General features: G+C 39.8%; 1 protein-coding gene across 2 annotated transcripts in view; it reads left to right on the top strand.

The window, feature by feature from the left end:
• Positions 1–14,083, top strand: part of LOC121496473 (amyloid beta precursor protein binding family B member 1 interacting protein) — a 100,282-nt gene that overhangs the window by 66,622 nt on the left and 19,577 nt on the right. For both annotated transcript variants that reach the window (XM_041764801.1, XM_041764800.1), the window contains exons 8-10: positions 3,880–3,966; positions 6,279–6,422; positions 10,621–10,731. In XM_041764801.1, the coding sequence (XP_041620735.1) occupies positions 3,880–3,966; positions 6,279–6,422; positions 10,621–10,731 (342 nt within the window). The remainder of the gene's footprint in view (positions 1–3,879; positions 3,967–6,278; positions 6,423–10,620; positions 10,732–14,083) is intronic.

Raw genomic sequence — 14,083 nt, forward strand, 5'->3', positions numbered from 1 at the left:
TGTAGGCTGTGGAAGGGTGTTTAGCCCTGTATCCTAAGGACTGAGACAGAGTTTCCAAGATGGGCACCTGTTCTAGCCCAGGGCCCAGGGTGTGTAGCTCATGGGCAGGAAAATCCAGGATGAGGAAAAGAAGAGATTATGTTCTACTCATTAACAACTGTGGCTGCCCTATAGCTGAGAAAGTTTCCCAGGGCTTTAAGTATCCCAGAAAATTAAGCACCTTGTCAAAGAAGGTCTAAAGAAATTCTTTTATATTTCTATTTTGCATTTCAAGTAGCCCTGATGACTAGAAGAGAATAAAAGGATGGGTTGGTAATGTGGAATCCCACAGGGAGTGGAGGACAGGCCTCTGTGCAAACCCACTCCCAATATTTATTAGGGCCTGGGGCAATTGTAGATTGAAGGCTTATATACCGTATATCTGTATATTTAAAGTTCTAAATCAAATTAATAAGCAGTTAAATGTGTTCTGTCCTCCCACCTTATTGCCTTCATAATGACCTAAGAGTTTAGACTTAGTATTCTTAGATTTCTTTGATTTCTGTGCAAGATGGTGTCTTGGAACTGCTCGTGACCAACCCCTAGACTTCCCCCCTCCATCTATCCCATCCATCCTAAGCCATGGTAGCCTTGCATGCATGGTGTGGATGTTCCAGCCCAGAGAGCAGGCTCCATACAACCCATCACTCCCTTGCAAAAAGCTGCCCCTTGGCCACCCTCTGGCCTAGGATGCACATGCTAGCAGTGCCATAAACCTGCAGGAGAATGAATATAGGGCAGAGTCTCTGGGCCATTTAGTCAGGGAATTCCAAGGTCCTGGGTGTGTGGAGTGTGGACTGAAATGTAGGGGGTCATTGGCTCCAGGTGGGCATATCCCATTGGCCCTATAGACTTGTCACCCTGTGAGTAGGGGAGTGGCTGGGTGAGTGTCAGAGCAGAGACCTTCTAAAGAGTGGAGTCAGGGCAGGGACCCCTCTTGCCCAAGGTGGTACTGCTTATTTTGGGTAAAGTAGTTTGGGACACCTACTATCCTTTTTTTAAGATTTTTAAAATTTACTTATTGGTGAGAAAGAGCACGCAAGAGGGAGGAGTAGAGGGAGAGGGAGAAACACTCCACGCCAAGTGGGGAATCCAACATGGACCTCAGCCTCAGGACCCTGGGATCATGACCTGAGCCAAAGTATATCGCTTCACCAACTTCACTGACTGAGCCATCCAGAAGCCTGAGGACACTTGCTATGCTAATAAAAGCAACTTTATTTAAAAAGCAGCTTAGTTTCTCAGTCTGGTTGTCATTAGAAAAGTTCCTCTTCTCAGTTGATTGGAAGAACAGGGTGGTCTGCTATTCCTAAATAAGTGCCAGCTGTTGAAATGGGAGTCAGCTCTTCAAGAGTTCTGTTTTCCCAGAGTGATGCTGAAACTTAAGTCCCACTATGCAAAGACCAGTGATGTTGCCTGAAACGAAAAGAGAGGTATAAGGACTGAGGAATATGTCTAGAGGTAGAGAAGCTCTCCAGTATTAACATTAGGCATTCTTGGGGCACCTGGGTGGCTCAGTGGTTGAGTTTCTGCCTTCGGCTCAGGTTGTGATCCTAGGGTCCTGGTATCGAATCCCCCATCAGCCCCCTTGTGGGGAGCCTGCTTCTTCCTCTGCCTATGCCTCTGCCTCTCTCTGTGTCTCTGTGTGTCTCTCATGAATACATAAGTAAAATCTTAAAAAAAAAAATTAGCCATTCTTCTTGCTGGGAGCCTGAAAAATCTGTTTTTCAAAGAAGGTACTGGCAAATCAGTTAATATAAGGTTGCTTGCTTATTTAATTGCTTTGTATTTCTTTTAATGACATACTTTATTTTGCTGACTTCAAAAATAACATTGACTTACTGTAAAGAAAAAAAGTTGAAAAACAGAAGAAATGAAATTTAAACTATCTGTAATCCTGCAACTCCAACAATAATCATTGCTGATATTTTAGGCAGTTTTCATCCCATCCTTTGTTGTGTTCCTTAACTGACATTTAGTAGTGATTGTGGCTCAGTGTGGCTGTAGGAGTGAGGAACACAGAGAGAAACACAACCTCATTTTGCTTCTCAGGTGAAGAAGGGTACCGGCCACTGAGGGAGAAAATGATCTCATGGCATCTTTCTGCCATTCTTTTCCAATCTGCCTCTCCCACCAAGGTTTGTCTTTGACCATCCAGGACCAGGCCTACAGGAGGAAGTCTTACAGTAATCACATTTTTGGTTTCCAATATGGCTTCCTATTTTAAAAGAAAGTCTAGCCTCGGCTTCAGTGCCCTAGATCTAATCACCAGCCAGTGTGGGCATGTGCATCTGTCAGCCTTGGATGCATTAAACCACCTCTGAATCCTCATGGCTTACAGCCACAGACATTTCCTCTCTCCTGGGTCTGCAGGTCATCATCCTTGACCCCAGAATGTGAGTCAGACTCAGCTAGTTCACTTGTCTCTTACCATCCTCAGACCAGCAGCTCCCTGTGACACACTCTTCTCCTGGTGAACTCACAGCAAAGAATACAGGAGGATGGCATGGAAACACATGACACAACCTCTCAGGTCCTCTGCACAGAGTCAGTGCCCTATCTCTTCCACCCACGTTCTGTTCACCAAAGCAAGTCATGTGGCTAAATCCAACATAAGTGGGGCAGGGACATGAGTCCCACCCATTGTGAGGGGGAGGCATTGCTCAGTCACCTGATGACAGGCCTTGGAGTATATTTGGACAATTTTTCAAACTTGGACCTCCTCTGGAAAGTCTTCCTTGACCATTCCAGCCTACAGAGATTTGTTTTCCTCTTTGAAAAGCTATAGAAATGGCTCATTTTGAGTTTGTGTGCTGTCTATGTATCTTCCCATCTACAGACCCAAAGCCATATGTTTATACATATCTTCTCGACATGACAGAAGAATATTCTCAGGAACCAGGGGTATTTTACGTCTATAAGATAATTTATTCATGGGCTGGTAACTGCTTGGTTTACTCTTTATTCCAAGAAGGTGATATTTAAAAAGTAATGTGTTTGCTTTGTTCCTTTCCTCTCCAGCTGCCCCCAAATCTTGTATTTTCAGCGGTGAGAAAAGGGAGCAAGCTGTAAGTGAAAGTTTCATTTCCCATTTTAAAGTTCTCTTATTGTTCAGCTCAGATCATCCAGTTTCCGTGGGTAACAGCTACTGAGTTAACTCTTGAGCTCTGCCTTTTGCTACAGAGCAGCCCAAATTGAGTTGGCTGACCTCACGACTGATAAAATCATGATAAAGTTGTGATGAAGTTCTGACCCAAGGGCAGCCTGTGCATTCTAAGGACTACCCTCCCTGAACTCCCTGAACTCCAGCTTAGGTTTACTTTGTGGGTTTTTTTCCCCATTTCCCCCCACCCCATTTTCTTTAAAACAATAACAGTATAGCACCATCACTTGGAGGGGGGAAAAACTGATTCTGAGGCTGAAAAAGTGAGAGGGGTCTCAGAGAAAATCTCAGAAGAAGACACAGCTACAGATCCCGACCCTTTGGGAAATCCTTATAAAAAGAGGCCCTTCCTAGCCTCCAGTACTGGGCATGTGTTCTAGACAATGGAATTTAACAACTAAATGGTGTCCTTTGCTAGTGTTTTCTGTCTCATGTTTATTTCCTCATTGATTGTGCATTAGGGGAAGAAGGGAAGAAGATTTTTCATCTGCCTCAGTGACACCATAGGACTTGGTAAACCCTTAGTAGGCACTTGGTTGCCAGATGCCATATGCTATGGTTCCCACTTTATTTCCTATAGGTGTATATTCTGTCTCCAGCAAGACCATGATGGTTCCCTGCAGTGGCTAGCGTGGTGAAGAACATTTATTGATCTGCTCTTTTAATATTTTATTTAGAATTTTTACTTGAATAACAAAGGAAGAAAAGAAGGAAAGGAAACAAATGAGAAAATGAATGCTAAGAACAAGGAATCCTTACTTGAGGTAGGTTTAATTTTGCAGAGTAGAAGAAAAGAGAAAGCTGTTAACTGTATCTATTTTTAAATTATTTGCTTCTTGGAACAATGGGAGATTCTTAGACACACTGAAATTTTACCTTGGGGTTTTAAAATCAAATTATTACTAAATTATAGCTATTTAGATAATTAAACTGGTTCTTTGAGTCAGTTTAAAATATGGCTTTAGACTGTATTTTACTCTCATGAAGTTGGATTAGTAATTCTTGACTAAAACACTTTTAAACCCACATAAAATTAATCTCTTAACATTCTATATTTTTCATTACTTAAGTAATGAAAAAGCTCCATACAAGTCAGATGTAAGGATTTCCAAACCTACTTTACAGTGAATTCTAAGATGCTCTTCTGGAAGCCACGTGTGGTAGGAAGTATGAGCTTTGGAGATAGGAAACCTGACACAAGGTCTGGGTCTGCCATTGAGGTTCATAATTATTGGAGAGGTCCAGGAACCTCAGCCTCCTGGATTGTGCTGAATTATTACAACTATCCAGGGAGGTCATGGAAGCCCTGTGTCGATTACTGTGCACATGTTTGTGATTATCATTCTAGGGACATGTTCAGTTGATGGTTGATTATTTTTGAAACTCTTAGTGGGTTTTCACAATAGTATGCTAAAAATCAGGACTCTGTTCCCAGCACATAATGCAGAAGAGTGCAGAGATCACAGGTCACAGGTGGCCATGCTGGAGCCCTGGACAGGTTTTCTTCACCCCCAACAGTGTGTTGACCTTTTCTAGAGTTAGTAGATTTGAGGCTTCTTCTGAAAACTTAGAAGACCTGGGGACACCTGGGCCTACAGTCACACCTGGAGCCAGTTTGCTGACATTGAAGAGCACCCTCTCTCATTCACCAAGGTCTGGCCAGGCTCCCACACAGGTTTCTCTCCCCACCACATTCTCCCAGCCCTATACCAGAGGGAGTAGGTGCCAGAACCTCCTGCCCCTCCCAAGGTCCTGAAAAAATGTTACAAATTCTGCTTTCTGGGACCAAGAGCACAGTGTGTATTTCCCGTGGAGGCCCAACAGTGGGAATGGGGACATTCTCTGCATTTACCAGACTCCAAGTTCAGTTGAGGAAGAGAAAGTACCAGGTGTCCGCAGCAGCAAGGAGATTCAGGTTCTGAGCGAACTTAGTAGCGATAGGGACTGACAGACATGGAAAGGGAGGGTGAAGTTTCCTAATACAGCCATTTGTTTATAATCAGTGCTTATATATCAGCTGTCTATACTGCCTGTTCCTTGATTTATACAATTGCCTGAATAGTTCTTGATATAGGACTTCAGCAGGGTATTAAAAGCTGGATGTGAAAGAAAAATACAAAGCATGTTATGCTATGAAAAATTGACATTAGCCTGCTTTCTAATTTGGACCAAAAATCTGAGTGAAGGGATTATATACAAGGCAGCTAGTGCTAGCTAAATTGGAGGGAAATGTGAACAAAAATGTATCCCATATCCACTATATATATACATTTGCTTGCAGGGTACAAAATTAAAAGTTATTCTACATTTATGAGATGGAATGAAAGGAGGTTGAGAGTTATAAAAAAAGAAGCCCAAAATAAATGAGTATTTGAACTGGGAGACAAAAATGATGTATAATTATGCTACATTGCTTTTTAAAGGAAATTTACTAAGAATTATATAATTGTATGCCTGTTGTGAGATTTGAAAATCTACACCTAGAAATTTTACCTTGTCCCCTACCTTTTCTGATACCATAGTATTAATAATTGCCTTCTTTATTCTTCAGTAAGAAAACTATCCAAAGAATAAATTAACTTACACATATTTATGTATGTATAGGATTATATATTCTATTTTTTTCTATTTACTAGTAGTGAAATAGTAATTTTTTTTACTTATAGAAAAAGGAATAATGTTTCTATTTAGCAATTTATAATAGCAGAAATAACCTTTATGGAATGCTTACTTTTATAGTATACCAAGATTATACTCATAACCTTTCTTATGAAGCTAAAGCTATTGTGACTCCATTTTTACAAGTAAAGGAGCTGAGATTTAGGATTTGCCCACAGTTGTTGCAAAGCTTAGTGATCAAGAAGCCTTGAAGTCTAACTCAAGAGCTGAGATTTAGCCACCATAATATCCTTCCTCTCTTTTGACAGGTAGCATGTGATGTAAGTGTGTGCATTCAGAGTTATAGACAAATGACTTTTAGCTTAAAGGCTAGTTTGCCACAGTCTGTTTAGATATCAACAAAAATGTGGTTTTTTTTCTTTAATGTGCTCTCTATAATCGGATTTTCAATTTTCAGGAAAGTTTCTGCGGGACATCCATCATTGTGCCAGAACTTGAAGGAGCTCTTTCTTTGAAAGAAGATGGAAAGAAAACCTGGAAAAGGCGCTATTTTCTTTTACGGGCTTCTGGAATTTATTATGTACCCAAAGGAAAGACTAAGGTCAGAAAGAAAAATAAAATGCTTGTCAAAAAATCATTTTATGAAAATTAACCTAAGGAAATCTTCAGATCACAATCTAAATGTACTTTTTTGCTCTGAAATTCATGTTACTACAATGTTTGTGCAAATACATACCCTATTTGGACAGAATTACAGAAGTCCTTTTGAATTTTTCCAAAGCTTTTCTCCTGTAGGTGAAGAATTTTATCTGTTTTAAAGTTAGATTTCAAAAATTATAGCAGAAGCACCACTTTTCTAGAGATAATTTGTTACTTCATATATCTTTTTCTGAGGGTTTTTTTTCCCCTGTATTTACTCTCTTGTTCTGTGGTAATCATAATAAAAATATAAGTGTTGACAGAGCTACATTAAGATTGTAGCCCTTATACTCTGAACATTTAAGTTGTTCTTTGAAGTGTGCTGTTTGCATTACCCTGCCTATTTTAGGACAGTATCTTAGATATCATTAAACTTCTACTTGGTGATTTAGGATTATTGCCTCTGATCTATAAGCATACCTTAAATTATTCATCTTTGAAATGAATTTTAACTCTCATTCTGACCATTAGCTTTTTTTTCTAAGAGCTTTTTTTAGAGGCTTTGGGCATTTGCATCTTGTTTACCTTTAAAAGCTTTAGAATACCTCCCTCATCTATATTATCTGAGGTACGCTGAAGCATTTTGCCTTCACTGCTGAATCCAGGGCACCACCAAATGGCATATGTACAAATTGCAGCCTGCTTCCTTTTATTTATTTATTTTTTAAGATTTCATTTATTTATTCTTGAGAGACAGAGAGGCAGAGACATAGGCAGAGGAAGATACAGGCTCCCTGCGGAGAGCCCGATGCAGGACTCAATCTCAGGACCCCGGGATTATGACCCGAGCCGAAGGCAGACACTCAACCTCTGAGCATCCCCTCAGGCTGTTTCTAATAAGGCTTAACCCCACATTCCCAAGCAGGTGAAGTCCTGGGAAATATCCAGGTCTCTTCCTCTAGTGAGAAGACTTTCTTACCCATCAGAATGCAGGAGAGGCATAACCAGTACTGCGTGGTTTATGTCAGCCTACTGCCCCTACTTAGTGTGAATCACAGAAAACTGACACAGTGTTTCGGAAAAAAAAACAAAAAACAATAAAAAAACACATACACAAATAAAAGTCTTTGACATTTACATGTAAATGAGATGATAAACCTATCCCAACACATTTAGTGATAAAATTATAACTGTTCACACTAGCTTTGGACAAGAGTACTTTACTCACTGCTACAGTTAACCTTGGAATAGAGGAACAAGCCAGGAGTCAAGAAAAAGAATAAGAAGTAGAATTTTTTAAAAGAAGAGGCAAAACTCGCTTTATTCACACTTGATGTGATCGTCTACCACACAATATAAGACACTCAACTGAAAGACTATTAGGACCAAATAAATTTACCAAATAAATTGTTTTCTTTTGTACAAACAATATACAAATGAAAACATAGTGCCAAATATTTCATGCATAGTAGGGAACAAAAAATACAAAATACCTAACAATAAACAGGAAATGTTCAAGACCAATGTGGTATAAAATATAAAATGCAATAAAAGAAGTGAACTAGAACTGAATAAATAAAAATTTACCATGCTGGTGGATGAAAAAATATTAATTCTCTCCCAAACTTGCTGTATGTTAAATCCCCCCAAAAATCTCAATAGGATAGTTTTTACTTGAAATTCACAGACTGATTCTAAAATTCCTCAGAGGGGTGGTATTTAATAAATAGCATTGAAATAATTGTCTGTCCATTGGAGAAAGTAGTTTCCTACCTCATACCATGTTTCAAATTATTTTTTTAAGATTTTATTTATTTATTCATGAGAGATACAGAGACATAGACAGAGGGGAGAAGTTGGCTCCTTCCAGGGAGCCCAATGTGGAACTCAATCCTGGGATCACAACCTGAGCTGAAGGCAGATACTCAACCACTGAGCTACCCAGGTATCCTCCCATGTGCCAAATTAAATCCTACATTGATTAGATATATTTACAAAAAGTATGAAATCTCCTTTTATCTATATATTTTTAAATTCTCTAAGAAAATATAGGTTAATATTTTAATAATTCAGGGGTTGAAAAACCTTCAACAAGGCTAAAAACTCAAAATTATAATGGAGAAAATTGATAAATTTGACTGCGTGAAGTGTCTTTTAACTCTTAAGGCCAAAGATACCAAACAAGAAGTTAAAGACTATCTCTGGTATTAGAGAGTACATTCCAGCATGTATAGCCCAGTACAAATATCCATAAAATATAAAGACTTCAACAAGTCAATAAGAAAAAAAAAAAACATGCTCATAGAAAAACGGCAATGCTTATTGAGAATTTAATACTAAAAGAAATATCAGTAGCCAGTGAATAGTTAAAAGGTTGCCCTTTCTTACCAGTAATCAGGGAAATGTAAATTAAAAAGTGAAATAGGGGATCCCTGGGTGGCTCAGTGGTTTAGCACCTGCCTTTGGCCCAGGGCGCAATCCCGGAGTCCCAGGATCAAGTCCCGCTTCGGGCTCCCGGCATGGAGCCCGCTTCTCCCTCTGCCTGTGTCTCTGCCTCTCTCTCCTCTCTCTATGACTATCATGAATAAATAATAAATTTTAAAAATTTTAAAAAAAATAAATACAAAGTGAAATATTTCTTCCTACAAGATTGATAAAATGAACAATGTTGATAATATCCAGCTTTCAGCAGGAGTAAGAAAAATGGGCAATGTCAACACAAAATGTTGGAATGTAAGCTGGTACAGCTGATTTAACAAGATCTATTAATATAAAGGAGAATGCCCTTTCAAATGGCAGGTTCCACATTTCACAATCTACCCCCACGGAAATATTTGCTCATATGTACAGTATTTTTGCAAGAGCAAAATATTGCAATAACCTCTAGTCATCTTTGGTAGGAATGGTTAAATAAATCATTACGCCCACAGAGTGGAGTGCTCTGCAGCCATTACATGACTGTCCTGTATCCATCCATATGTCTGACATAGGGAGACCAAGATACTATGTTAAGAAAATAACAAGTTTCTGGAACACTATTTATAGTAAAATCTCATTCATATTTTTAAAATGGTATGTGGGTATGTATGTATGTGGGTATGTCTACACATACATATGTATACAAATGTTCACCCAAAAACATTTGGAAGAATACTTCAAAACAATGGTACTTTCAGAGAAAAGAGTAGAATTAGAAAAAAGGAGTGTGGAAGAAATTTTCATTTTATTATATGTGTGTGTGTGTAAGCATAATTTTATAAGCAATGTAGTATATAAAGTTTATATAAATCATTAATTTTTATATATAAAATTATGGTTTATACGTTCCATTTTTTCAATTTGAAAAAAAAAACCAAGACTTTGAAAATCCAGAAGAAAATATCTTCAAAGATAAAAACTGTGCAACCATCAATAAAGGAGGCATTGTGCACTGAGAGGTAGTGTTTGCCCTCTCTCCTTTATTCACTCACCTGCTAAAGAGTTAAAGAATGTAAAGGCAAAAAAAAAAAAAGAGTAATAGGGCGAATTTGTAATTGAAATGTAACCAAATATGTAGATTACAGGTTGGAATCCTCACAAGGAGCATGAGACATGGAGGAGAGGTTCTGTCTCCATAGCAACACTGCCAGCCCTAATGGGAAAGCATGAAAGGAGTCTTTTTTTCTCAGAGAGAAGTGCATGAAGTGTGTGCTGATTTCCTGAGCATCATATTTACCTCTTATTGTTCATCCTGAGGATGACTTTTTTCTCTTCTAATGCTCAATTAGGAAAATCACTGACTTGGAATGGCAAAAGCCAACATGAAATTTCTGACTAGGTGGTCAGTCCTCTCGTCCCCACTGCATCTGTAACGATGTCTCAAGGTCAGCCAGTCAGTTCTGGCCCCAGGAGTCCACGTGCAGGTGCCAGAACAGCAGTACAATATTCCACTCCATCTCTGGGTGTGTGGCACACTGTTGTCTTCGGTGTGCTCTTCTACCTCTGAAAATGCCAGCCTGACTTTTTAGAAAATGTATAATATGATAGATGCTTAAATAGGTTAATCTAAAATTCAATATTGTTCTGCTAATATGTAACCCTTAGTTGTGCCATCAAGGACAACCTTGAAAAATTATTAAGCTGTCAACGCAGTGAAATTTATTTTTTTCCTTCTTTTACAGACATCTCGAGATCTGGCATGTTTTATACAGTTTGAAAATGTCAACATTTACTATGGGATTCAGTGTAAAATGAAATACAAAGCACCCACTGACTACTGCTTTGTTTTAAAGGTATGTCATAAGAAGTTCTTGATTTAGACTGGTGAGCAATTCGAGTTAATATTTCCTTTTAAGGAAAAAAATGTTAAAATGTAATATCATTAACCACAAGTGTGTATCATAATAATTTTTTTCATTTCAAACCAAAATAGGAAAGGTGGAAGCATTTCTACCCTCAGTTCCTGTTTCTGAATTTAAAACTTTATCATGAATTTATCCAGTCTTCTTCATCACTTATAAAAATGAAAGCTCTCCATCTTGAACAAATCTGAGACAGTTTCTCAGTTCTTTATTGGACCGTTATTCCACTGTAAGAAGTTTTTAGAAATTAGGAACTTGACAAGATTTCCTAGAAAAATACAGAAAATACAAAAAAATGGGGGGGGGACCCTTTGTCTAAAAATAGCCTTACTAGATCTTGAAGTTTTTTAAGGAGTATATTATCAAAAGGCAATTATCAAGTGTTTGGTCAGGTTTACATTTGCACCACATTTTGGAAGGTTGGGTAGAAGTAACTGTCTTCTGCCAAATTAACAACTGACTCCTAGAAATGGATTCAGGGAGTTTATGTAGCTATTCCGACCATACTTTGATTCAAACACCATAAATTCCTTTTCCTTCTCAGCCCCTCAATCACATTTCATGCCAGAGAGTGCCGATTATCTAAATCCATAGGTATGGCCCAAGGCAATGTGCAGAGCTTCTCTTGAGAGTCAGGTTCCTCATTCTCCATCTGAGATGGAAGTCTGTGGAGCAGGTAGGTGTTAATAAAATCAGGTTCCTGGTGAGATTGTTCGGTAGCTCAGTCACCCATTCCCCCTGAGGAAGAACCCATCACCACGGTTGTAGAAATGTATCCTTGCCAGACTGCACGTGTGTACTCATGTACTCCTTGGCAAAGCTGTCACCTCTCCTTCTAAAGTGGTTCAAAGTCTATACTATAGGTTTATATCACCTTCATAAGTGGAGAACAACACTTAACATCTACGTGTGTGGCAAATATAACCTTTGTCAAGGACCACATCATTAGAGATGACCATGTACCCACTCTGCCATTTCAGAGGTGCCGACACTAGTGTGGTATTGTCACTCACATTACTGCAAGAGTTGGGTGTTCCCTAGACCCAACATTCCCAAAACTCTGATTGAGCACAGGCAGTCTGGGCATTCATTCATTCATTTATTCGAATATTCATCATATACTCAATATCAATTGAATGCCAGCTACCTGCTAGGTACTAGGTACTGTCCCAGGGGCTCAGAATACAGAGGTGACCCAAACGTACAATAATCCGTGTTCTCATAGAGTTTAGAGTGAGGAAAATGGCAATAAACAACAAAAAAAATGTGATTATCAGGCAATGCTAAGGCTCCAGATAAATATGAAGCAGGGTAGGGAACACTGTGTGCAAGGACCAGGGCTTCTTTAAGTGGGTTGGTCAGGGAAAGGGTCTCTGAAGGAATGACATGTAACAAAAGATGTGAGTAAAGTGAGGGAGGAAGAATTACCCAGAGAAGAGCATTCCAGAAACAGGACCAGCAAGTGCAAAGGCCCTGAGGTGGGGTCCCATTTGGGTCAGTAGGAAAAGAGATGAGAATGTCCTGCCTGCTTCAGGTTCCTGCCTCTCCTTTTCTGCTCCTGGTATAGACGGGGTTGTGAGAATAATGACAGACACATAGCATCTATAATGCAACCTCTTAAAAACTTTACATACATTAACACATTTAATCATCTTACCAACATTTTGAGGTAAGAGCCATAATTCTCCCTAAAATATAGATGTGGCACCTGAGCACAGAGACTCTTCAACCAGTAAGCGGCCGGACAAGGTTAAGACTAGGTGGTGGGGAGCCTGGGTGGTTCAGTTGGTTAAGCGTCCAACTTTTGATTTCAGCTCAAGTCATGAATTGAAGCCCTACATTGGAGATTGATCTCCACCCAGTGTGGAGCCTACTTTTTAAAAAAAAAATGAGAGAGATAGAGAAACCAGGTAGTGGCTGAGAGGCCACTCTCTCAGACTGCTGTTTGATAGGATGCAGGATCTCTGCCCTGCCTCACCCCTGCTGCCAGCTGGCCTGAACTGTGCATTCATTGTGTTCCTGTCTGACCCCATGGCCCTTGTTTGGAATTCTGAGACCTGGGGGTGGGGGTGGGGGGCACGAGAAAAAAAAAAAGAAAAAAAAAGGAATTCTGAGACCCTGAGATACTACCATACTGGAGGCCCTCATTTCCCTGTGTACATTCCAATGCCCACATCTGTTAAGCTGGGAGAAGGCTTTGAAAGAGGTTCTGAAATGCTACTCAGTAACTGGCTGACTTAAACTCATGGTAGAAATACACATTCCAAGGCCCTGGACTCACTGACTCAGAACGTTTAAGGATGGGGCCAAGGAATCTTTGCTTTCCCAGAGCATAGCCAAGTTTTACACTCAGTGTTAGAATGCATCCTACTTCTAAACATCAACAGTCAGGGCTTAGCTGGTAATGGAATGCACTTTACAGTGGAAAAATTGAATGACAGGTGTCAGGAGGAAGTAAAGGCTGCCCCAATCGCAGGGCTGGGTACCAGAGGCTGGAGCACCTGGTGAGAGAAAGACAAGGCCCCAGACCCAGAGGTCCCAGGATGATGTTTAGACACAGTGAGCAGGACAAGAGCTTGGTTTCTTGTGCCAACTCACAAGTTTGGAAGTAGATCCTGGAATCATGGTATCAATGATCTGACCTGGGATGCAGGTTACCCTGGGCTGCACGAAGAATGGCCATGCTGAGGCCTGGAGTATTGGACTAGGGTATCAAAAACCCACATATCCAAGGCCTAAGCCTTCACGAGAGGGTTGGGGGCCTTCCTGAAGAGTGTGTGTGTGTTGTGGAGGCGGAGGTACAGGGCTCCAAGACAGAGAAGAAAGCAGGCCTGATGGATATAGAAATGGACAGGAGTCATGAGCAATCCTCATAGAACATTTCCCTTTTTCTCAGGACATGATCAGTTTTGTTCTCGAACCAATTTTATGAGCAATCACTCTGCTTATTCTGCTCTTAAGCATGCTGAGTCCTCAGTTCCTTCCCAGAATACTGGGAATTGTTATTAATTTGCTGAGTAAAAGGGTCTCTCACAGTTTGAAGAACTTAATTTGTTTATGAACATTTGGTCACTTATTTCCCTTTCTGTCCATATTGGGGGGAAAAATCCTCTTGATATTAAAATATTTGATCAGGGCAAACAGATGTACAGAATTCAAAGAATACGCATATACATTACAAAAGGGTTTCAGGATATGGAGAAGCATGTTAAGAGATTGTGTGATTCCATAGCCATGTACTGATTGAGAAATCCAGTCCAGAAGTTTCTTATTTAGTGTGAGC

The sequence above is a fragment of the Vulpes lagopus genome, chromosome 8 (assembly GCF_018345385.1).
Source record: "Vulpes lagopus strain Blue_001 chromosome 8, ASM1834538v1, whole genome shotgun sequence".
NCBI lineage: Eukaryota > Metazoa > Chordata > Mammalia > Carnivora > Canidae > Vulpes > Vulpes lagopus.